The 26,610-nt window shown below is 45.7% G+C and overlaps 2 protein-coding genes and 1 non-coding gene across 3 annotated transcripts; 2 read left to right on the plus strand and 1 right to left on the minus strand.

Moving 5' to 3' along the window:
- Positions 1-1,410: 1,410 nt before the first annotated feature.
- Positions 1,411-1,492, plus strand: Trnas-aga. Its single transcript has one exon. It is a non-coding gene; the product is annotated as a tRNA-Ser (tRNA).
- A 1,565-nt stretch (positions 1,493-3,057) lies between these two features.
- On the plus strand, positions 3,058-3,471 carry LOC111065397 (sperm flagellar protein 1-like). Its single transcript, XM_022353541.2, has one exon. The coding sequence runs from the start codon at positions 3,058-3,060 to the stop codon at positions 3,469-3,471; it is 414 nt and encodes a 137-aa protein (XP_022209233.1).
- Positions 3,472-16,838: 13,367 nt separating this feature from the next.
- Positions 16,839-17,261, minus strand: LOC111065395. Its single transcript, XM_022353540.2, has one exon. The coding sequence runs from the start codon at positions 17,259-17,261 to the stop codon at positions 16,839-16,841; it is 423 nt and encodes a 140-aa protein (XP_022209232.2).
- Positions 17,262-26,610: the final 9,349 nt, after the last annotated feature.

Consider the following 26,610-nt stretch of genomic DNA (forward strand, 5'->3'; position numbering starts at 1 on the left):
ATCCAGTTGACTTTTGCTGATTCCAACTCTCTCTGTGTGTGGCAGTTGAGTATTCAAAAGTAAACAAGAAGAAGGCCACAAATTGCTGAATCTTCCACAGATCGTCACCATCCAAAGCAAAAAAAAAAAAATAGCCCTGCGATCGTTTCAGCTTTGATTGGCTTTACTTCAATTAAAAAACGCACAACATGTATGTAAGGTATATATGTATGTATGTATGCATGTATGCATGTGCTGTGTGTTTGTATATATGCATTTGAGCTTTTATAATAAGTATTTTGCAGCCATTAGAGCGAATTGTTCAGTGCTGCTGACATAATTGGACATGCCACACGCTGGATTCGCTGGACCTCTTGCATCCTCCCAAAGCCTTGAATAAACCAATTAAATATCAACCAAAAACCCAGCCATAATTTAAACATATGTACACACATATGTACGCTGTAATTATGTGTGTGTTGCATCCATGGAATAAAGGATAATTTTGGCCACGACTTGTGAGTACATAAATCGATTTATATATGCATTAACTAATATGTGTAGGTATGGGAGGGATTTGCCTTAGTTCGAAATGTTCGATTATAGTTAATTAGCCCTGTGAATATTCCTTGGAGCATTGCATTTGTCGGAGTCTATTGGATGCATCCAATTTTCGTTTTATTTTTTTTGATAGTTTGCTTAGCCAGCTGCTCTTTTTTTTTTACTTTTGTATGCCCTGCCTTAGGCGATCCTTTAAGGAAGAACTGCTGGGATCTCAGCTTTCACATAGAAGTATTCCGAATTGCAATTTTATTTGGGGATTTTCAGTCAACGCAACAGCTTGGTACAGCTTGGTACAGCTTGGCACAGTTTGGTACAGCTTGGTACAGCTTGGCACAGTTTGGCACAGTTTGGCACAGCTTGATACTGCTTGGTACACAACAATGTGGCGCACAGAGTGCGTTGTTGAGGCGGCAATTCTCAGTAGCTAGGAGCGAATATTATCTAAACAGGTACGAGATATATACCAATAAAAGCAGGCTTTATTTGTTTACACAATTTGATATGTACAGAAGTTTTCTATGAGAAAAATTACTGTCAATAAAAGCAAAGAAGTTCTGGAACTGCAAATGCTAGTCGCTGGGGGAATTATGGTGCTTGGCACAGGCCGGAGAACAGATATATCTGTGAGCTGCGATTATGGAGAATTCTTTCGCTTATCAATAATACTTTAACTGAAACCGAAACCAAAATTCCTGCACTCGAACTTATCTTTAAGTGGAAGATTGCTCAGAGACAATCGTCTATGCAGTCTGCCATGACTATTGAGAACATTTGCCTAAATTATTAATGATCTATTTATAGACGGATCGTGTAACTAGAGGCAGGCATTTGCCCATCGATGGGTTGGGGGAGTGGAGTGTCAGCGCAGCAGTCGTGGCCGAGCGGTTAAGGCGTCTGACTAGAAATCAGATTCCCTCTGGGAGCGTAGGTTCGAATCCTACCGACTGCGTTGTCTGCTCCTCTTTTTGCTTGAAATATTTATATGAAAATATCAAAAGCATTAAAATGCCTCAGCGCTGGCCATTTAATTAGCCGCAGGCCACCGGCTCGCTCGCTCGCTCGGAAACTGAACACCGCCAAGGGGTGGTGGGCGGGGATGGCAGTGGGGATGGGGTTCGGCAAAGCGGCACTGGGGAACTGCGACTGCGAGAGACTGGGAGAGACAGCGAACTGTGGTACCCCCCCCTTTGGAGGGTCCAGGCCATCATGCCACACATGGCTTTCAACACGTTTTTGGCCATTTCTTGCAGCCTTTAGCTGCAGTTTGCTGCGTGACGACTGCGACTGCGACTGGGACGAATGATGGCTTAATTCATTTGCTCGCCCAAAATGCATTTTTAATTTAATTTCATTTTCGAACACAGAGAACCAAACTCCGCAGAAGTAAAATAAATTGAATTATTTACTCTGCGAGGGGAGGTGAGCATTAAAACGATGTTCAGGGCCTCGACAACGAAACCATTAAAATTACTTTCAATATGGCTGGATGGATGGATGGATGGATGGATGGATGGATGGATGGATGGAGGCTTTCGATTTGGATTAAGTGTGGGACGGGGTTCGGGGATCGGTGTATCAGTTCCCGCTCTGCCGCTCCACAGATCCAGCCACTACTACCTGGCACATCCCCTACACTCCATTTTAATTGCCACCTCAATTATGATAAATAAAAGTTGGTTCTTCTGGGGGAAAGACTAGACTCCATCTCTCCCCCCTCTCTCTCACACTTTTTGCATAATTTGCCAGCGCGGATTATTCTACGCAAATCGTCATTGTTGGGGGCCACAGCTAATTTTCATATTTTTTTTGTTTTGTTTCCTCCCCCCCCACCCTTTACCATCGGGTGTTTTGTATTTTTTCGTTCGCTTCTCGTTTTCATGCATTTAATTGGAGTCTGCACGGAGTTGGAGTCTTTTAACCGACTGCGATTACATTCTAATTATGAAAAATTCTTAATAGCCAAATGATACAAGGCGGAATGAACAAGAAGAATGCAAGAGGGAAATGGCCAGGGATAGGGCTTGGGACAGGGAGAGGGCTAGGGATAGGAGATAGGGACAGGGACAGGGCCAGGGACAGGGACAGGGCCAGGTCTAGGGACAGGGCCGGGGCTAGGGACAGGGACAGGGCTGGAGACAGGGACAGGGCTAGGGCCAGGGACAGGGCCAGGCATGGCTGGTAAATTCTTTCTCTGATGAGCCGCAAATTATGGTGGCAGGGTTCTTGGTCGTGGGCCAACTAACAGAAAAACCAGAAAAATCAACTGCTCAAAAATCTTTCAATCTAATGGAAACCTTTTTTTTCCCCAGGACAAGAAAAACAACAACAACAATTCCTGGATCATTGCATGAACATCGAGAATAAATCAAAGATTATTTCAAGTGTTCGTTTGCTCAAATGTCACAAGTCTGCCCTGTCTGACACTTCTCGACACACATTTGAAACCGAAACTCATTTGCCTTTGTAGCTTGTAGAAATTTTGTGTATAATTTCAAATAATTTTTTGGTAGCAAAATGGATGAAGCGAACCTGTCACGCCTCTCAAAATTGAACGATATGGAGCATGTGATGCTGAACCATTGGCTGGAGACGCACGACATCAAGCTGGATCGTCACACACGAAATCAGTTTCGCGATGCCCTGGCCATTGCCCGGGTCTTTGAGAAGATCCATCCCGAAGTGGTTGATCTGCACAGCTACACGCCACGCAGCAGCGTGGCCCGAATGGTCGAGAACTGGAAGATATTCAATGTACGTGTGCTGAACAAACTCAATATGGACATCACACAGACGGATATGCAGCAGCTGGCAACGGGCGCCGAGGGTGCCGTTGAGTCGCTGCTCTACGATCTAATGGTCGCCGACTACAGCCTTCTGATGCGTGGGGATGCGCAGAAGCAGTTCAATCAGCCCCACAGTGTCGATTAGTGTCGATTTCGTACAGCATTAATATTTATGTGTGAATTAGCTCGATTTAAAAACTAAAAATTACATTTGTAAACACATAATAAATGTGCAAAAGATGCGCTAACTCTTTTGTGTGCCACAGCAGCAGCAAAAGTATCAGGCTGCCATGACATAGATCCTATAAACAATTATTTGCGGGTTGCTGCTGGAGTTAATAAGCTAATTTAAAATATATTTATGGCACAATAAATACGCAGGAAACGCCTGGCAGTTCTTCTACGCACAAAACTTGCAGTTTGACTTTGATTTAAGTGTCCGTGAGACCCATGCTAAATATGTTAAATATGTATGCATATATTTATTAAATATATTTATTAAATATGTATGCATATATTTATGTATGCCAACAATTGTTTGACATCTCCTGCTAATTGTGTAATTTTTGTTGTGCACATTTTTTGGCTTTGCTGCAGAAACCATCCACAATCGACGAGTAGTCCAGTCAGTCAGTCAGCCAGTCAGTCAGTCAGTCAGTCAGTCAGTCGTTGTGCTTGTTTGCATACGCCAAGAAATTGTTTTGGCCATTTATGAACTCAACCACATTTCTATATATATACTTTACTTTTTGTTTGTTTGTTTTTTTTTTGGTCAGGTTGACGTGTTGTTGCCCAAATGCGCATATCAACCATCAAAATGCGCAACATTTCAACGTCTTCAACTTGGGTTTTAGCCACAGTTGAGAGCCAGTTGAGAGCCGCAGATGCAGCAGCCTGCCTCGTGCTTGTCGTTTGGGGCAGTGTGTCAGTTTGGGGCTGCCAAGGATTTGAATATCGCCGCTGCATTTGTGTCATAGAGAATGAAATGATTTTTTTTTTTTTTTTGCTGCTTTTTTTTTTTCCTTTCTGCCTGCCCCTGCGAATGGTGCAACTGAATGTTGCGGCAACATGTTGCCGAACGGCGATCGCTTGTCAAATGTTTTGTCAGCCGCTCGGCCTGGCTCAGGCCACAAGGCAACATTTTAGTTTCACTCCAAACGCTGAAATCTGAATACTCTAGCGTGAAGTGCAGAGTGCCAAGTGGGTAACATTAATGCAGCATTTTTTGTGCATAAACCACCAAAAATAGTTCTTCTAGATTTATCACATATTTTTGGAGCTGCTTTTGGGAGCATTTGCGGTGCCGGAACACGCATACCCACGCGCTTTCCCTCGAGCATAGGGTATGCACGACTATTGGCCAATTGCACCATTTGACAGGCAGACAAAAAACTGGAGAATTTGGACAATGGGGAGACGGCAGCGGCAGACATTGGCAGCAGTGGACAACGCTGTGCGTGCAACCTCCTCCTGGCCAGCAAAGACTCCACGAAAACAAACTGCTCGCTCAACGAATACGTATGCTGTGCTGTGCTGGGACTTAATTGAATGAATGTCAATTTGAAAACGCACAAAGTGCGTTGCACAATCGCAACAATCGCAACAACAGCAGCAACAGAAAAAAGGAAGCAAACAAATACTGCAGTAACAATTATGATAAACTGCAGAGGGAATAGCTAGAAAATAACAATAAAATATATTAAATTTATAACAAATAAAAATACTGAAGAGCTGAAGAACTGGAAATATATAATATATAAAAATAATATATATGTACATATATAAAAATTAATATAAAAATAAAATATTGAAAATAAATAAATAAATTGAATGAAAATTAAAACATTAAATTACATTTAATATTAAAAATATTGGTTACACTTTTATCCACAACATCGCCATAATTGCAATGAAATTTCAACAAAAATCTTGAGCAACAAAAAAACATTCTACAACACAACAAAAAAGTTATGCAGCGACTTCTTTAAATATTTACTACAAAAATAAAAATACAAAACCAACAACTGCCTGAAAAAAGCAAATTACAACGACAAAAACTACTACAATAATATTTTGACAAATTTCTAAAAAATCAACTGCAGATGCACAAAACATAAATAAAATAATAATGTATTCATTTTATGTACACAAGAATTATGTATTTATTTTGTATGTATATTTAATTAATTTATTTATTTACGACAAGTAACGCCAACACCAACAATAACTATAAAATGTTCAACAACACAACTTCAACAACAACTACAACAACAACAGAACAGCAACAACAAACGAGGCGACGAAACGTTCGGCGGTCTCCAAATAAATTTCAACCAAATTGCGAACGTCAGCAACGCTATCAGCGGCATTTATCAGTGGGTCTGCTGCCTGCCCCCACTCTGTGTGCCCCATTCTGTGTGCCTCACCTGTGCATGCGTGTGCTGCTGCACTGTGGAGAGGCTGTATATAGGCTGCATGCTTTATCGCAATATTTAATTGGCAAAATATGCGTCTAAACGCACATAAATTGCATTGCTAACGCGTTTGTTGCGTCTCCCTGAGACTCACCTCACCGTGCCTCAGCGCTCACCGCTCACCGCTCAGCGCTCTCTTTGCATCTCTCTGCTTGTCAGACATCATCTTCTTCCTCTGCTTCTCCTGTGGCCACCGCACGCCAATTACCCTCAGCAGCAACAGCAGCAACAGCAGCAGCAGCAGAGGCAAGATCCACACACGCAATGTCAAGGCATTTCACTCAACTGTTGTTGCTGTTTCACGTACCCTGTAATCGTGGCGAGAACAAGAATATATGACACAATAATTCCTGATTTTTTTAACATTTGTTTCTCATAGAAGAGCCTTAAATGCTCGCATTTAATTCTCGTATAAATAAGGAAAAAAACATTTATTTAAGCAGCGTTCCGTTGACTAACTTCATGGCTGGCCTCTGTACGTTTCATATGATTAAATTTAGAATTAATAGAGGTCAGGCACACAATTTGCAGCCATCAAATCGGAAGGCGGCTGGGGGTATCCTCTACTTCGTATATCGAACAGTTTGCTTGTACTTTTTATTGCTGCTGCTGCTGTTATTTGCTGCATCTGCTGCTGCCGCTGCGGCAATTGCTGTGCGGTTTGTACATGGACATCACATCGGTTTGTATTGCCCCGAAGATGGAGATGGAGAATCCAATGGTGGCGGTGGCGTTCAGACTGGAGAATTGCTAACTTGCCGCAATATCTGCGCTCAGACACAGTTCCAAGCGACGTTTACACTGTCAGAAGCAGCGACAAACGCAGGCAGCATCTGCGGGAATGAGCCACATCGAAGAGCATCCGTGCTAGTGTTGGCTAATGCCCTGAACTCCAGCGCAGCAGTGTTGCAATTCACCTGCTTAAATTTGGAGAGATTTTAAAATTATAGAAAGTACTTTTCAGAGGGCAAAGGAACCAACTGGCGGTCTCGCCTCAGGACAACTCCTCTTGTGGTACAGTGTAAACGTGGCTTAAGCCGTTTACCATTTGAAGCCGATTGGCAGTGTCTTCTTCTTCGTTTGGCTCTGGCTCTGGCTCTGGCTCTAGCTTTGGCTTTGGCCTTTGCGGCTTTTGGGGGCTTGTTAAATTGTCGCAAAGTTATGACTCGAAGAGGAAACGACTTTTGTGGTCAATTCCAATCGATGGTGCCCCCCTCCTCGTTGCCGCTCTCTGGGGGACGAATCGGATTGACAAGTGCCTGCGAGTGCCTGGTTAAATATGTATGCATGTGTTGGCCAGCTAGAAGCGCACTTTAAGTTGACTTTAACCGTTGCATAACCTTGAAAATGTTGCAAATATTCTTTTGTTAAGCATGAGAGGGTGTGAGAGATGTGAGGCAGTGGCAGCCCCGCTCAAAAGTCTCTGGCATAATAATTGAACTTGTCCCGAAAAACTTTTACTAGCACAACGACCTTCGGTTAAAGTTGTCGAAAAACCTTTCTACCAACCAGCTCACTCTCTCATTCCATCTCACTTTTGCTCTTTCTGTGTGTGTATGTGTGTGTGTGTGTGGGGGAAAACTTTGTCTTAAAGTTCAAACTGGAGCAAAAACTATTTGCCCCAAATGCGGTGGCCACAATGCATTCCAAGCTGCTCTTTGCACACAGCACACAACACACACACACACACATCTCTCTCTCTCTCCCTCTCTGCACGAGTATGTGTATCTAGATATTATATATATATATATATATGTATATATATAGTGGCATATGATACATATATACACCCGTAAAGCATGCTCTTGTGAGTGCGCGTCTCCAGTCTACCAGTCTGAGTGTGTATATAACTCTTTTTTATTTGAATGCCAGCGCATTGCCAGACATTGCACAGTGCTGCGGCAGCACATTGTAAGGCAAATGAAAATGTTTAGCATAAATATTGAATATAAAACATACATATAAGTGCACTGCCGCAAGAGGTGGCTGCGATCTGTTGAAGAGCTGGCTAAAGATCTCCGCTCTGAGCAAACTGATGACAGTGGCCAGGGTCTGGGAACCTTGCTACAAATGTGCGTAAGTAAAAGCTTAAACACAGGCACATATTTAATACCCCTAACAGTCTTTAAATAAATTATATTCCATTTGTGGTTTTACTTTTCTAACAGTATTCAAATTTAAACCTTTTCGGTGGCCATTTCGATGGCTTATAAATTCTACTAAATAATTTGCTTGAAAATCAAATATTCTCTTTGAGTTTAGAATTAATTTATTTAATTTAATTTATTTATTTATTTAATTTAATTTATTTATTAATTTATTAACTATAAAAATATTCGCTGCATATTTGTTGCACTCAAAGAAATGTCAATTGAAATTCCCCAATTAATCAAGAAATTCGTAAAATATAAAAATTAAATTTGTTCTGCATTGCTGCTCAATGGACTTGGCACCACTGTGCCAGCAACGACGTCGCAGCTGTTTTCGCGAGCAACTTGAGCAACGTCCTTGGCCATTCTCCTGCTCGCACTTAAGCCTTTCTCCAGCAGCAGCTCAACCTACATTCCCGCCCGCATCCCTGACCCCCTGCCAGCCCATCCCTGTACCCCTTTCCATCAGCAAAGACCTCCTGCTGCTGGTGCTGCTGGTGCTGGCGATGCTGCTGCTGCAGTTGTTGTTGCTTTTGTTGGTGGCGTTGGTTGTCTGGCGTTGTCTGCAAAGTTTTCCATATTTTTAGTGCCAGCGGGAAGGAGGATGAGCGAGTGGGTGGGTGGATGGGCGGTGGGGTATGGGTGGCTGGGTTCAGTGAGAGAAAGAGACAGACATTTAGAGTTTTCCAGTTTCCCACTTTGCAATAAGTTTCAAACTTAAATAAGGATAATAAAATGCTGTCGACTGCAGTTGTACCCCCCCATCCCATCCCATCCTCCCTCTCTTTCTCTCTCTCGCTCGTAGCATCCTGGGATGCTTTCTCTCTCTCTGTGTGTGTGTGTCTCATTTGTTCGCTCAGAACCCAGACTTAGGTACCTATACCCCCACCGCTCACCCCTTTTTGCTCCCGTCTGACGTCCTTGGGTTCTGTCTGCTCGCTGTCTGCTGCTGCTGCAACAACAACTGAAAGAAGAACAACGACTTTGCCTGCAACCTTGCCATGCCATACCCTACCCCCACCCCTACCCCTACCCCACCCCCCTTCTTCTGAAGCATGATTCACTCTTGAACAACTTTTTAACATAATGAAATCAAATAAAATGTAGGTAGCTGCTGCAAGCGGATGGGATGCAGCTTAAGCTCGCTCCTCGGCGACACCCTCTACATACAGACATGTGTACATGTGTATCTGTGTGTGTGTGTGTGTGAAGGAATAATAAAATATATATATATATATATGTATGTATGCCACTTGTCTGCGGTTTCGCTGCCCCACCACAACCACCACCACCACCACCACCACCACCACTCCACTGGAACACTTTCGCTTTCGCTTTCAGCCAAGAGCTGCGAAAGAATGCAGCCGCAGTTACTGCACAGTGCACAGATTGAGATACTTTCCGAGCAGCTAATGTGCCGCATGAATGTAGATTATTGTTCCGTGGATACATCTATGCAACAGACTGATTTCTGACTGATTTCCATTGGACATTTACCAAGTTTTCGCTTGCTTTAAGTTACTTCTATTGACTCGTTTTAGATCAGCAATAGTTGGGAGTCCAAAGTAGTCACTTCTACTTCAGCCACGTTGCATGCCAGTTGTGGCTTTTGTTTCTGTTTTTTATTTGGGCATAAAATATATTTTTAGCAGCAAAAATCTCCCATTATAATTTCCTTTTATTTAGCATTCAATATTATTTTTATTTCCACAAATTCATATTTGGTTTTCTTTGTATCCTCTGATTCAAAGAAATTCCATACCTGTGGGACTTTACCTTACCTTAATTGTATGTTTTTTTATCTCTTTTATTTTAATTTTTTAGCTACTAAATTCTCTAATTCTCTACAAAATATAGTACACAATTTTTCTCATAAAATGTTTATATTTTTATTTATATAATTTTCCAAGTTACATATTTGAGTGGGCAATGATTTTATTTGACTGGAATTAGCGATACTTTTCTTAGCTCAAAGCTATGCTAATTGGTTATCTTGAGTGTCTGCAAATATCTGCAAAAATAATAAGTCCTGCAACCGTTTTAAAGCAGAAAGCAGAACACTTTTTGTAGCTTGTATTATTTTTATTTAGAAGTAAAGTAAAGTAAAGAACTATTCCCCATTTGACCTGCATTTGCTTTACCTATAAAATGAAGTGCAGAATAAATTCTGCAGCCATTGCCTGAATTAAATGGTTGCTTGTTGCCTGAAAAGGCCATCAGCATTGTAGCATTTATTTTTGTACAAAAATATATATACTTATTCTGCCCAGCATGGCTTATGCATAGTCAAAAGCATTTAGATATCGACTTACACCGTAGCATCACATCTTTTTGTGCATCTTTGTGAGGTTAAACTTGGGAAAATATTTGTCAGATGCTTGAGGATTTTTTCTTTTCTTTTGAAGCTGCTGCTGCTGCAGCTGCAGCTACTCTTGCAACTGCGCTGGAATATTGCCACAGTTTCTCCATTGTGGATTCTATTTTGTATGCTAGCAGATATTTTCCCCAGTAAATGTTTTCTTATTCTAATAATGGCTATAAATGCACATACTGGTCTGTGTATTGCCTTAGCCATACACTCTTTATTCGATTTTGTATGGTTTCCTTTGGCTTTTGCTTTAGCTTTAGCTGGGAAATTATTTTTAAAATACTTTCAGCTCTTTTGCCTTGAACCTTAACATATTTGTGCTCTTTGGGTGCCCAGCATTGTTCAGCCACAGTACAAATTAGAGCCCTGCTCCAAGTGATTAGCAAAATCACAAGGACGCAGACAAAATGAGAATCGATGCACGAAAATCTTTGTTATTCGAACACAAAAGTTGGCTGCTGTCCATCAGGGGAGTAGTGGCATTTATATCTGCATATATATCCCCCCCTTACATACTTTTGGCCAGCGCTTGTCCTGCTGCCTGACTCCAATTGAGCCCCAGAAAACAAAAGGGACGCTGCTCGGGGCCAGACCGATTACTTCCTTATTTTTCCTCCTCTTTTTTTGGTTTTTCTTTCGTTCAGACAACAATTTAAATATTTTCTAACCAAACTGCAAGTCGGTAGACGGTTGTGTGGGTGGGGAGGGGAGGAAGGCTGCTCATTTTGGCAGACGGCACACTGCAAACTGCACCCCTTTGGTGATGACTGCTGTCATCATTTGGGGCTGTGGATGGGATGCGACAGCAAGACAATTGCAGTGCAACTGCTACAGCTCCACAGACAACATGCCACCATGCCACCATGCCACCATGCCACCAATGTGCGCCTCCGTTGACAGCCTCATTTGTGGGCTGCATCTCCTAATGAACTCGTTCGCGTACCAAAATTCAAACCAAATTTAAGGCTGGCAAATCATTTGCAAGCTGCGCACTGTGTGTGTGGCAATTGACTTGGCTGCAAGCTCTCCAATTCCCCTGCACCGAGGGCTGGGGCTGCCAGTGTCTGCGGTCTTTGCTGCCACAAGATATCCTCAAGTTTCGCCGTTACCAAAGTGATTCCGGCAAGTCTTAGCTTTCTCCTATCTCTCAATACTTCAATGCAATACGCAAACTGCAGCACAGGGTACTGATTAAGTGTTGCATTTTAAACGGCTAAAAGTACTTGCAACGAATGGCAACAGCAACAAATTCCCTTGCTAAAATATCACACAATTGCTCGGCTATTCATTTAATAAAATTTAAAACTATTTTTAAATATTTGCAAGCATTTTGAGTCTGCTGAGCAATGTCCAAATATTTATTGTACGCAGAGGCAAGCGAGACGCTGGACAATTGACTCCAGAAGTGGCACATCAAACTGGACTAGCGCAGCTGCGGGATGCACTGCTCGTGGACAAGTAATACGAGTATTTGGTGGATGCTGAACTGCTGAAAACTATTCCAAAATTCACGTATGGAATGCTAATGGGGCTATGCGATATGCGGCAGGGATCTGAAACTGGAACATTTGCATGTGGGCGCCCATGGAGCAATTGTACAGCCAGAGTTAATGCCCGGCGTTGAGGGTTTTGTTGATGCCCAATAACAATTTATTTAAAGCAAAATTACTAGCAGGAATTTTTGGAGGGGAATTTTATTTGACAGACTTTTTGGTATGTTACGTCAAAGCCTGTTCGATGCAACTAGGATTAGCCGCTGGTGCAATCCTGGCAACTGGGGGAATATACATATATTCCCTCTCTTTTTTTCCCCCCTTCCACATCTTCTTTCTTCTTTGTGTGTGTGTGTGTGTGTGTGTGTCGCTGTTTCAGCTTCCGTTTGGGTGCGTCTTGTTTTAAGCTTGACTTCCCTGTGTCCATTCTACTGTGCCAGCATGTCCTTTGGCAGGCCACTCCTACTCCCCTGACCCCTGGGTTTTGCTTTGGCTTTGGCTTCTCCTCCTTCTGTGCGGAGCTCATCCTGCGCTTCATTTCGTGCGCTGTCGTCCATCAGTGAAATAAAAATGTCACTCCCATTGCAATCCATCACGTGACAAATGTCTCTTGCCTGGACCCTGGAACCTGGACCCTGCCACTGGCACTGCTCCTCCTCTAGCTCTTTCTCTCTGACTCTCTCTTTCTCTCACTCTTTCTCTCACTCACTCACTCACTATCTCTTTCTCTCTATGAACTCCTAGTGTGTGTGTGTTTTGGGCGTAAATGTGCCGAAAAAAAAGGAGCTGTAGGACCTGAAGCAGGAGGCGGCCCAAGCCCAAGCCAAAGCCAAGCCCAACGAATGAAGTGACATGGCAAAAACTTTTAGTTTTCCCCACAACACGCAGTGGGCGGAGGCGGGAGGCAGGAGGCGTGCCACATGTGTGTGTCGTGTCGTGTCGTGTGTGCCTGTGTGCAACGCTGCATTGTTTTCTTGTTGTTGCTGTTGCTTTTTTTTCTATATATTTCCCTTCAGTTTTTGGCCATTTTATATATATATATTTTTTGTTGTTGTTTTGTCTGCTATTTTTATGTGCCTTAGTCTGAGTTTGTCTTTCGCTCTCTCTTGCTGGAGATTGCATCCAAAATTTATGCTGTGCGCGGGCGGAGAAAAGTCAGGGGAGGCAGCAGCCAGCAGCAGGGTGGAGAAGGAAGTACGAGCCTTGGCCAAAATGGCCGCTCGAGTCGATTATTTATAAGCACTGACAGCGTCGCGTCAACTTGATGATAAACTATGTTTGCCGCGGCGCCCTAATTGAAAATAATGTTAGTCTGCCCCCCCGCCAAAACCCGCCACCCCCCTGCCGGCACTCCGTTGGCCAGGTTTGGTCCATGCTCCCAAAATGGAAGGGGCTAAAAAGTTTCCAGCAGCCAAAGGAGCCAAAAACTGTAGGCGCACTGGACGTATACGCAATGTCACGTAGCCGAAGGGTGTGCAACCCCCCGGAAAAAAGAAGGAACGGAGACACAGACAGGGCACAGGGCACAGTAGTTGGTTGCTGGATGAGGAGGCTGCTGCAGAGTCGAAAGTGGCTCAGGGCGGGCTGGAAGGTTGAGTGGGTTTTGTGGGGTGGGCGGTAGGCGGTAGGCGGGTGAGCGGTGGGGTGACTCTAAAAAAAATGGCGCAGCCCCCGAAAAATTGCAATCAACTGCAAAATTGCCGACGTAAACGATGGCCAAAAAAAACGAGAACAAAAAAACATTTTATATAGGAGAAAAAGAGTAGAAGAGAGGCGCAGAGGCGCAGGGGGCAGGGGGCAGGCACGGAAAATGGCAGGCAAAGACTGAGGCAAGTAAAACGAAGGGTGGTCGAGAGGGAGCAGAGGGAGAGGGAGAGGGAGAAGTAGGAGTAGATGGTCGCGAAGGAAAACTGCAGCCAGCAGCTGCCAGGACACGTACAACGACGCGTCGGAGACGCTGACGCTGATGGAGTCAGGAGCCAAAAACGATGTTTGCCACTCCACCCCCAAAAACCCAGGGACAAAACCGCCACCGCCACCTCCTCCTCCTACTCCACAGCACTGAGTTTTTACTTCCTTTTCAGCCTTTCCTTTTTCGCCTGTGTATGTGTGTGTGTGTGTGTGTGTGTGTTGTTTTTTGCGCCAACCTCGTCGTAAAAACAAACTGAACTGAAAAGCAGCCCAAGGAAGCAGCAACCGAAAAGAGCCCCAAAAGCAGCTGCAGCTGCAGCAGCAGCAGCAGCGAGGAGCCCGACACATCTCAGGGGAAAATGGATTGGGGCAGAGGTGCACCATATAGATGGCTGGGGGAGGGCGGTAGGGGGTAGCAGGCCCAAGGAGCTCAAGCAAAAGGCCAAGGAAACGAGCAAATCAAGTGGCAGCAATGGAGACTCGCTGTATGCCCTAGAAAAGAGCAAAAGCAGTGGGAAGAAATGATGCAAATGGAAGAACTAACAGCGTAATGGAACTATATAAACAAAGAGAATTCTCAAGGCATAATGGAAATGAAGAAAATTGCAAGGAAAGCATGAAAATGAAGATAATCAAAGCGGATATCATATGAGCAGGAAATGGAACTGGGAAGAACAATTTAAAAGCAAAGGATAAATAAGAATGGAGCCAGAAACGTGCAAGATCGGAGGGAGTAACGGCCAAGGAACTAGGCCTGAATCAAATGGATGAAATAAGTGAATAAAAAAACTTTTTGGTTATTGAAAAATATAACTAACAAAAGCGAAAATAATGCCAAGGGAAGTATAAAAAAATAATGCAATGGAAAACCATTTGTAAATCGAGAAAACTCGCAAAGAAAAGCGAATAAATTGAATGCCTATGGCAGATGCGTTCCTTGCTTCATGCTAAAATTCCAAAAACTGTTTGTAAAAATCTGCCCAGCAATGAACAAACATTTTGTGTACCCAGAGAAACGCGAGACGCTGGACAAGTGGCCAGAGAAGTGGCACTGCCCGTGGCCAGACTCGTGGACAAGACATACGAGCATCTGGTGGATCCCAGCATTTACAAGCCCAGCAGCAGCGTGCTGAAAACTATTCCAAAATTCCCGTGGTGAGTGCACTGAACAGGGGACAGATCCGATATGGATCTGGTGCTGCTGGCCGTGGGCACCCATGGAGCAATTGATCCACTTCGCTTTTGTCTCATGTGCAGGCCATAGATCTTGCATTCCAAACTATTTTATTTTTTTATTTCAAGTCGCTCGTTTTGTGTCGCTGCCAACGTTTGCGGCTGTTCGAGGCTACCCAGCCATTGGTCTGCGTGGATTTTAGGGTACTGCAAAAACAGGCAGAAATTCCATTAATTTTTGTCCTTCTTATCGCTCTCGGTGGCTCAGTGGGTCGGTCGTTGATGGTGGGTGGTGGCTGGTGGCTTGTGGGTGGTGGGTGGTGCGGATGGGGTCGTGGCTGTTGGCTGATGTCTGGGGAGGAGCACTCTATTCCCAATGCCCCGCTTTGCCCACTTCATTCCGCCTGCAATCTTTCGTTTTCAGGGTTCCCTGCGTGCCGTTGTGTGGCAGCTTTGGCTTAGCAGCGTCACGTGCTGCAGCGCAAACTTAACGCATTTCCGTGCCAAAGGAGACCAAGTAGGTGGACCCCTCCCCCACCCCCACCACCAATTCAGCCACCCATCGCTCTTCCAACCACCCAACAACCGAACGTGGGGGAGCTGCGTGCACAAGGACCTTATTGATGGCTGCAGCGACATGGCTACGAAAATTTATTGAAGCGTTAAGTTGCTGCCTTCGGAGACTTGGTTTAGTTTGCACTCGACTCTCCCACCAGCCAACCCCCTAGCAACCCCCTGGCACCAACCCCCTTCCCCCATGCAGCAGCATCCAGCATTTTCCAGCTTTACCCGCAGGTATGCGCTGCTGCTCTTTTGCATGAAGCCCAGACCCAGACCCAGACCAGCGTTCTGACAGTCTGTCTCACTGCATGTCCTGTGCTGTGCTGTGCTGTCCCTACTGGAACCTCTCTCTGTCCCTCCCCAGCGAGTGGTTTTCACTGTATGCTTGTCCAGCTGTTGGTCAATACACGAAAAATGCATTACCACTGTGTAATTTCATTTAATTAGTTGTTTGACAAAGCCATTCAACGGCCAGCAACAGACAACAGACAGCAGACAGCAGCCAGCCCCCAAAGGGGCCGAGCAGAGCATTCTATTCAGATGGGAGGCGCGTCCTGGCGTCCTGCAAGTTGGCAAATAGCTCCTCAACAATGAAAAGCATTTAATTTAAGCAGCAGAAATATATATGCTACGACTCTCACGTGGAGAGGGAACAGTATTTACAGTACAGTATTTATTTGTTCGAATTTTGGAATTTTGAATGCCAAAGCAATTGGGGGACCAAGAGATTCACAGATGGAATTGACTTGACTCGACCGCTGATTGAACATATCCATCCATTAATACTCGTATATATTTATCTGGCACCATCCAACTCGACTGAAAAACAGCAAATACTTTGCATAGACAATTAGTTTGATTATTTAATTTCTTTAACTAATATTTCTGCACAATTTATTTGCTGAATATTTATTTTCCTTTGGTTCAGCCATCTCTTGTAAGATTTATTCTGTAATTAAAATAAATGTTTGCATAAGCGCAATATTCATTCTAAAGTAAGAAATATTTCACCTGTATCCAAGGTATGTGAGCAATTCTTGGCAGGAATAAATATATTTTCCTTCACACTGCCATTTAACCTTTATTGAATTTGCCTTCAAAACTTTCATCCAGCAGCCAGATGTCGGGGGAAAAGAAGAACCTTTGCCAGGCAATTGCAATGTCGTGAATATTTTTTAGGGCTTTCCTTTTTGCTTGGCCACCGTTCCAGCAAATTTACATATTTTGTGATTAAACCGTGTCGCATCGGGAATGGGCAATTCAGCAGCTCTGCTGGCAGCAGCACAAACAACCCACAGCAAGTAAGACGAAATCATCCACTTAACCATAATCTTGTTAGCATCGTGTACTTCCCACAGCAGATTGCCCATTGCCATGCCCATTTATGTTTCACTTTTAATATTCTTTTTGGTTTTGGGCGCAGTGTTGCCGGGGAAGACATCCTCTTGCCCGACCTTCACGCACTCAACAGCAGTCATCATCAGCTGGTAGAGGAGCGCATCCTGGATCCACTCCACGCCCCTGGCCAACTTATCCTCATCGGCTTGCGTCAGGCCCATGTTCATTTTCCTCAGTACTCTGGCATTGAAAATACGCCAGTTGATTGTCTTCAGCGCCACGCTGTTCCTGGACACATATCGGCTCAGGTTCACGCGTCCGGGATGCACCTTATTGAAGAGTCTCGCCACTGGCAGAACGTCACTGAACTCGTGACGTGTCCGATGGTTCAGCAGCACGCCGTAGGTCTGCAGCCACAGATCCAGCGTTTGGCATTGCTGGTAGTTTAATTGCCAAAACGAAGACATATCGCGGTGTATAATATATTTGGGAACTTGTAAATTTTGAACGAACTCGAAATGGGAAATTAGAAATAAAATTTAAAGATTCTGCCTAACCGAGTCTAATAATTCTACTTTCTGACAGCATATGCTGACATTTATTCTTGACTAGAGTAAGGGCTGTAGCAAGTAGCCATAAATAATAGTTCGATCGCTTGCATTCATAATTCCGACTTATATTTGGGGCATTTATTTTGTGTATATTTTGCATAGGTTTTCAGCTATTTGTTTTTTCCTTCTTTCCATTATACGAATACAATGTTTCTGCCCATCTATTATCCAATGTAAACCTATTCAACAAGCATTTAATGAAGGGAGTTCGCTTTATGCAATTGAAGAGTGAAATAATTGGCAAAAATAAATGAATGAATGGGGCGAATAATAGGAGCAATATCCCGCTTGCTGCCCCCCACCCCTCCAGTCACCACCCACCCCCACCCACGTAAGCCGACAACAACAATCGATGTTTGGAATTTTTCCATAAATTATTTATCTAGAATTTGTATATAAATAGTAAGCGGTACTTCATACCCTGCTGCCATTGGATCCGCCACTGCCATTGTATTCCCCCGGTTGTAGAGTGTGTGTTCTGTGTGCAACGTGCCACATGCCAAGAAGGGGGGGGTTTGTGGGGGAGTGGGTAGCCAAAATGTGTTTATTTGCCGACTCTTCATGTCGATTAAGGCAAATTAATAGTTTATTTATTTTTTCGCCGGTCTGACATCAAAATAATTCGACAGTCAACATGGCAGGTGGAGTGGCAGGAGCTGCAGCAGGGATTGGGGTGGCTTGGAGCTTCCTAGGGGCTCGGTGGGGGTGTGTGTGTGTGTGGGGGGGGGGGTGACAGCAATTTGGCAGAGCACAAAAAGTTGGAAAAAAAAAGAAAATACCACTCGAAAGTAAATAAGAAATTTCCCAAATTGTTGTGCCATTAAAAAATGAATTAAAGAAAAGCTTCGTGCACAGTGCACGTTCGGTGGGTGGTTCGGGGGGACCGCTTAAGAGGGGACTAAACTGTTGTTTTTGACTGATGGGCGCCATTTTGTTTTGTTAAAGTGTGACGGTGGGTGGGTGGGTGAAGGGGAGTGGGGGGTTGTATGAGGACTCCTGCATTATCGATGAGGCGCCAAATTGATTCCAAGTGCCGTTACGTGCATGTAATTTGACTGCCACAAGGGTTGCCTCCAGAGGTGGCACTAATGGGAGTAGGGTAGTGGCAGGGGTGGGGGTGGGGGTAGGGTTAGGGGGTGAGAAGTTGTTTCTAGCAACTTGAAAAAAAACGCATAAACACAACAAAGGAGAATGAGACAGCAAGCGAGATAGAGAGAGGACGAATGTGGGCACATGGCAACACTTGCAACATTTCGTGTTGCAGCAGTAGCAGCAGCAGCAGCAGCAAAGAGCAGCAAACTGCAGCAAAAGCTCAAGAGAGCGCGCACTGCCAAAGAGAAGGAGAGATAGAGAGAGAGAGAGAGAGCGCAACTGCTGCAACTGAAGTTTCACTCAAGCCTAGCCGCGCAGTCAGCGTCAGCGCAAGCGGCAGCAGCGGCAGTGGCAGCACAATGCAAAGCCCAAAGAGAGCCCTCAAGCAGCATTCAAATGCACAGGAAGGCGCCCAAAGAGAGTCACGAAAAGGAGCACAACAGCAATCAAGCCCAAAGAGAGTATCACCCAAGCAAGCAGTAGAGGGCGAGAGAGAGAGAGAGAGAGAGAGAGAGTTAGTCGCACCGAACGTGACGTGACGTGAGCGCGTGCAGTTCGAGTCGAGTCGAGTCGAGTCAAGTGCCGTTGCTCGAGCGCAAAAACTTTTTGCAATGCTGACCAGCTGTTAGGCGTAAGAGAGCCAGACCGAATGCGAGAGAGAGAGAGCGACAGTACGACGACGACAGTAAGTGGGCAGGTGGGGAGGGGAGGGGAGGGGAGGATTCGACAACGTTTGACTGCACTGCTTTTGGGGCGCCCTTGCCTCTGCATGCCCTGCACTCTGTCTGACTGTCTTTCACCATGTGTGTGTGTGTGTGTGTGGTGTGTGTGTGTGTGTCCATTCCCTTGCCCTTACACCTTCATTCCAGAGTGCCGCCGCCACAGACCTTCGGCCTGCGCCTCTGCACGCACCGTCGCTGGCGTTGTATGATAGCCGCAGCCGCAGTTGGGCCGACTGGCCACGCCTACGCCTGCAACACACCCACGCAAAAGAGGCGCTAGTTAGGATTGGTTCAAACGGCTGGACACGACATGCATGAAGCCAGGGCTAGGGACACGACACGACACCGACACCGGCACCCGTCCCACCCCCTCACTCGTTGCTCTTCCTCTCTGTGTTGCTCTGTTGCTGTTTTTCTGCTGCTGCTGCTGCTCCTGCTGCTGCTGCTTCTTTGGACTGCTTCTCGTCTCTGCTTCGGACATGCCGCGTAAAAAGCCGCTGCTGCTGCTGCTGCTGCTGCTGCCGACGCCAGCGTCGACCTTTCCTGTAAAAATTTTTGGGGATTATTGATGGGCGGCATTGTGGAGTGTTGGGGCCGTAGGGGGTGGGACTGTGTGTGTGTTAGTGCACCTACTGCACGTCGTCATCCCCTCTAAAGTTTTTGTTTTTGCTTTCCTTTCTTTTTTGTTGTTGTTGTTGTTGTTGTTGCGTTTTTGTGTGCAAAAAGCAAAGGATATTGATGAAGCACATTTGTAAGAGAGAAACAGAGCGAGAGAGAGATAGAGTGCAAGAGAGAGTGAAGGAGAGAAAGCAATAGAGAGTGTGTGTGCGTAAGGGATTACGTATGTGTGTGTGTGTGTGTGTGTTGGATGGGCTGGCGCGGAGGGGGTGGAACATAACTGCATAAATGAGGCTTTAAGCTTGTTAACAGCCAACTGACGCAGCATCGACGTCGACGTCAACGCGAACATAGACGCGACGTCGCTGCCAGAGAGCACTGTCCGGCGCTTCGTTTGGTAAAATGTTTTTCCTTGTTTTTTTTTCCTTGTTTTTTTTTTGGTATTAGAGCTGCGATGAGAGGCTGGCGGCAAACTTATCGTGTGTGTGCGTGTGTGTGTGTGTGTGTGTTTGGGGCCTAGAGCGGTAAGGAGAATGGGGGGGGGGGGGATCCTGGTTAATATGTTTCACGTACTTTTTGTGTGGTGGACACACGGCCACCGCAGTCGCCTCTCTGTCCATATTTTTCGGGTTAATTACGCAGAATTTTGTGCATAAATGTTAGCGGCATTATAGATAAATGGGGATTACCACAGGAGGGCTATATTCTATACTCGTATGTAGAATATATGTATAAAGATTTGGTACCAAAAGCCAAGGAAGTAATTCAAATAGCAGACATAGCCAGTAAGGGGTAATGGAAGTGTAGATCTGTGTAGAGATCAGGGAAGAATGCAAACTGCAGAGCGGAATGGAAATGTACAGAAAAATACAGGATGTGAAAGGAGACACTAGAAAGAGGTTTAGAGGGGGGCATTGGCTGGATACTTACGACATTCAACTTTGATCTATTTGCACGAGTATAAAAATGGCAGATGGGATCATATAGAGAGAGAGAGAGACTGGTGGGGCATTTCCTAGGAATATATGAAACAGCTTTAAATGATACACCAAAATATGCTTTAAGTTCTACACAAACTTCTGATGCCAGAACTTTCTTGGAATTAAATCTAAAATTAGGAATTACGATGATAATTCTGGAAGGAAACTGGAAACATTTTAGCAGTAATTTCAAGCAATAAATTTTGCATTTTGCATTTTGCATTTTTCATTTCGTGATGTTTTCCGCATTAGGGAATCTTCTATCCAAAAAAGAAAGCCCACACAGAGGCCACTTCCATTTCCCTTTCACGCAACTATTGAGAATATGAATCAATATACAAATATGTACATACATAGGTACACATCCAGGCAAGCCACGCGAACGAGTCACAGGATGTGGTACGTAGGTAGGTACAACGTCCAGTGCTAGCCAGCCGATTGCCAAAACTAACCTGAACGGGCACAACTGTACCTTTGCGGTGTGTGTGTGTGTGTGTGTGTGTGTGTTGTCTCGAATCGAATTCATTTGCAAATACATCGCGACATGGCAATCGCTCTAAACAAACACAAAATGCAATAAATTCAGCAGACCCCCGAAACCTGAACCCGCAAAAATCGAATCGAGTGTTGGGAGGGCTTGGGAACGGGAACGGGAACGGGCCATCGATTATGGGCCCAAAAAAACACATAGCCATAGCCATAGCCATAGCCATAGACGACAGTCGACAGTCGACTGTGCGACGAGGGACAAAAGGACCCAAAAAAGCAGAACGCTTTGCATGTGTAGCAGCAACCCCACCTCCAGCCCACTCCCCCCACACCACACCACAAAGTACATAACCAATAGATACGCATTGATATAGTTCTCCTCGGAAGAGGATAACCGGATAACCAGACAGAGAGAGAGAGAGAGAGCAAGAGAGGGAGAGAAAGGACAGTGCCAGCCAGTCATAGACATAAACGAACCGGCAAACGAAAAATCACACACACACACACACACACACACACACAAACACACACAGGAGAAACAAACGGAAAAAAACCGAATCCGTAACTGAACCGAACCGAACCGGTAACGGTGTACCTTGTGTAACGGTGTACCGGGGGTACCCGGGCACTGGTCCTTGTACTGGTCCCCGGGTGCTCCCTCTGACCATTCCCTATACGTTTTTTCCTTTTGTTAATTAAGTTTCGTTTGTTTTGCGAGCGCCCCTCAGACCGCATCGTTGTCGTATTTGAACTCTGGCCAGGACATGCCTGAGCCAGCCAGCCAGCCAGCCAGCCACCCACCACAAGCCAGCCACCCTCACAAGCTCCACGCTCCAAGCTCCACGCTCCAAGCTCCACGCTGGTAGTGGCTGAGAGGCTGAGAGCCAGCCAGGGGACGGATACATGGGACGACAGGTGAATGAGATTTTATTTTATTTTATTTTCAATGCGACATGCGACAAGCGACATGAGACATGCGGGCGGTCACTCCACACAGTTCGGTTCGGTTCGGTTCAAATCAGTTCAGCTCTGTGCTCGCCCCTTTGGCTGGGCTGTTCCGGTTCATTGTGCCTGGTCTGGCACGAGAATAAAATATATTACGAAGCTTTCTGGATCATCTTCCATGCGATCCGCATTGCCTGGCCGCATTGTGGAAGCCCCCTGCGGGCCTTGCCAGCCAGAATGGGAACGCCGAACACCGAACACCGAAATAGATTGATTTTGTGCCGATAAAAAGTCATGGGGTGGGGAAGGGGGTTTGGGGGCGGGACTTATGGCCAACTTACTTTAATTAATAACTTGTCAGTGTGCAAATGACATGGGAAGGAAGCTACCAAGTTAACGCCCTTGGGCAAAGCAATTTTCAGCTAGCTGGCCGCCGTTTTGGCCCAACATCTTCGTGTTTGGCTTTGAGTGGTGGTTGCAAAGTGTGCAAAAAGAGACAGGTGTGGGGCAGCGGTGAGGGGTGAGCGGTGAGCGGTGTTTGGTATACAGTTCAGTTGCGAATTTTATTGTGCAATAATCTAAAGAATATCCTTATGTGGTCGCTTATTTTCCCTGTTTTTTTTTTCTATTTTATTTAGCTTTGTTTTTAATGGCATTTAATTTAAGATCTTTCCACTGCTTGATGGACTCTTTGCTGCTGTCACAAAGCAGCTGTTGAGATCAATAACTTCAGGGCAACGTAACTGTGGCGCAATATCTGGTTTTCGATTAGTTTTAGTAATGAATATTACGCATTGCCACGTGCGAGTGGCGACCCACGTGGCGAATGCTTGCTGCCTGAATTCTAATGAGCAGCTTGCAAGTAGCGGACATATGTAGATCACTGCTTGCCGATACAGCTTTACAGCGACTGCTCCACTGCTTGCATAGGATTGCCATTGCCCCCTGCTTGACTGCACTGCACACACAACACACAACACACCACACACCACTGCAGGGCAACATTGTGGGAACTTCACTCCAAAGGTCAAGCAGTTGAAATGGAATAAAATAGAATAAATAAAAGTTCAAGACATAGACCCCATGCACCACACTCCCTTTACCCTTACCCATTCCCCCTTACCACCCTGCCCCCCTGGTTGACACCCGCACTTGGCCATCAACATCTCCATTTTGGCCAGCATGCAGCCATGTTGACCCAATTTGTTAGCCCCACTGTCGTTTGGCGTTTGCTTGTCTGTTTGTTTGTGCAAAATGGGTTAAAAGTTTTCTATATATGTGTGTGTGTGTGTGTGTGTGTGTTGGGGGGTTGGCTGGCTGACTGGCTGACTGGCTGGCTGGCTGGAGGTTAAGTTAAGTAAGGCAAACTTAAACAGCCACACGACTCCTCTTGCATCTCTGCAGGCTCCTATCCGCTACCCCCCACCCCATGTGGCCACCGCGCGAAATGTCACACAATGACGCAGCGCTTAAATGGCGTTAGCTGGAAATACAAAAAGGGGAGCTAACTGAGCGAGAGAGCGAGAGAGAGAGAGAGAGAGAGGGGGTGCAAAGAGGAAGCTGCAAGAATGTCAGTGTCCTTCAAGGATACTCTGACTTTGCTGCCGTGACAAATGCATTGGGGTCCAGGGTGCAATTTAATAGAAAAAGTTAAATTAAACGCACTGACATGGGTTTTTCGTTGGCCAGGCCAGGCCAGGCCAGGCAGGGGGCTAGCATTGGGGACTGCGGACTGGGGCATTGGGGGCGAGTGCTGCAGCCAAGGCTGGGGTGCAAAAATAGCTTATTAAACGCATATAAATTGACCGTGAATAAGCGCACCACTTGCGATATATCGTAATGGAGAATAAACAGAGCAGGTTTATCTTAAGTATTGCTTATGGTTAGCTTAGTCCTCGATGTTCCATCTCCCACCAGGTCCTACGATATGCTGCAATCCTTGCTGCACCTTCCACTGCCTCGGAGTTCTCTCCATAACTTCTGCGCAGTTTTCTGTGACACTTTTAGCGTGTGCTCTGTCTCAGTTTTGGCAAGCCATTTGTTAGCTGATTGGTTAGATGATCTTGTCCGTTGATTCTTGCGTAGCTTTCATCGCCTCATTGTCGGCTCCATTCAATCTCCAGCCATGGCCATGCACCATGCCCAACCCCATGCCAGAACAGCAGAGTGCCAGCCCTCGCCATACCCTCGCCATACCATCCCACCATCAGCCGCATCATAATCGCGATTAAATTGCAATTTTTCTCACTTAAAGAACGTAATTCGCTTCGAGCCAACAATAATGACGGCCAAGTTAATGTTTTGCTTACCACATTCATTTGAGCTCGCACCGAACTTTGGACACGGACACCGACACGGACACGGACACGGACACGGACATGGACATGGGCTGCAGAAGAAAGGAGAAACGAAATGAAAACAGAAATGAATAGAGAACACACAGAGCACAGAGCACAGAACACCGAACACAGAGCGGGGAGTGGGGAATGGGGAGTGGGGAGTGGGGACCTACCTATTGCTGTTTGTAGCTGTGCCACGCAAAGGGGAGGTTGAGGATTCCAGCAGGCAAAATGTGGCAGAGTACGGAACATAATTAATAACTCAATCCAAGCGGAAACCTTAAGACAGGCATTCAGCTCAGTTCAGTTCAGTTCACTGGAGTTTGTCTTGACTTGAGTGGAGTGGCGAGGAGTGGAGAGGCGAGGAGAGGCGAGGAGTGGCGAGGAGTGGCGAGGAGAGGAGTATTGCAGTTGCAGTTGGGTGTGGGGAGTTGGGATTTGGTTTGTTGGGGTGTTCTGCCATTTGTTAAGACAATTCGCAAATACGCAGCGATTGTTTGCACTCTGCTGATGATGATGATGATGATGACTGCTGATGATGATGATGAAGTGCGTGAAACGATTGACTACATATCCGGATAGGTGTGGCAGCGTGTTGCCATTTTCCCTGCCTTTCGTGCATTGATTTCTCTGCGAGTGTTGAGCCAGCAGTACGGATCATCCATAGAGCTATTTATGTTGCCAAGTGCATTTATAGCTGCGTATATTTATTTGCTGCTTTCCATTTGTGCCCACGCAGCCCAGGCGGCAATTAAAGCTGCGGCTGCGGCTGCGGTTGCGGCTGCGGCCGCGCATGCGCAATGGCAAGGCGGAAGCGTCTCCACTTCTGACGACGCACTGCTGCTTGCTGCAACCGGCGATTAAGTTAATGAATGGACTGCCAGACGCACCTACGTGTGCCGCACTCCATGTGCCGAGCGTCGCTGCTCTGTAATTAGCAGCAGAGTGCGTCTAACGGCCTCGCACTGGCACTGTGGATACTGAGCAGATACTCGTATTATGCATTGTCCGACCTCCTAGTGGGGTGTGGGGCTGAAGCGAGCGGATGGCCCACAGGCCGTGGGCGTATTGGGGAGGTGTGTTTGATTGTTCAATCATAAACGGCAGGACTAATGACAGTGCTACGTGGAATGGAGTGGCATGGCTTGGAGTGGCTTGGAGTGGCTTGGAGTGGCTTGGAGTGGCTTGGAGTCCGCGCTGTTTGCTTTCGCAATTAGTTAGCAGCATTCTACGCGCTCCATTTAGAAGGGGCAGGGCGTTGGGGTGGGGGGTTGCTCTCTCCATTAAGTGGTTCTATTTGGCGGGGGCTGATCTTGATAAACGGCGAACGAATGGTTTTATAATGGATTTCTCCCCAAGCGATTGCATCACAAAGTGCTCTGGCCGAGGGTTTGCATCCAAATGAATGCAAGGAAATGCAACGAAATTATTTATTCAATTTCTGATCGGTTTTTAATCGTTTGCTGCAGATCGAATTGGAAATGGAAGTAAGTAAGCGCCGCCAGCAGGGCAGCAATTCACATCGCAAATTTCACTTTCACGCATTCTCCGCTGGGCAGTAGGCAGGCGTGGGCAGGGGGGGCAGAGGGAGAAGGCAGCAGGCAGCAGGAGAGCCAAGTAGAGCGATGATCCACTCTATTTCAGGCAGCAGCTGCTGTCAGCATGCAATCGGTGCAGCCGAGTCGAGTCGAGTCGAGTCGATTGATTGAGTCGCCAAGAGAGTCGCGCGCAGAGTCGCCTCAAATTATATCGGTATATTTAAATGCCAGCCTGCTGCACTGCACAAAGAAATGCTACATATTTATGTATGTACATATGTACGTTTGTATGTGGTACATTTTTGCATACGCTCGTACGAAGTGTTTTGTAGAGAGGGGCATTTAACGCGCCGCTTGCATGTGAAACGAACAAGTTGCTGCAGTGGGACGGGGAGACCGGACCTACAGGAGGCTACACAGCTACACAGCCACAGCTACAGCTACAGCTGCAGCACCTGCAATGCATTTAATTGCAGTTAGAA

Source organism: Drosophila obscura, unplaced genomic scaffold (assembly GCF_018151105.1).
Source record: "Drosophila obscura isolate BZ-5 IFL unplaced genomic scaffold, ASM1815110v1 contig_73, whole genome shotgun sequence".
Taxonomy (NCBI): domain Eukaryota; kingdom Metazoa; phylum Arthropoda; class Insecta; order Diptera; family Drosophilidae; genus Drosophila; species Drosophila obscura.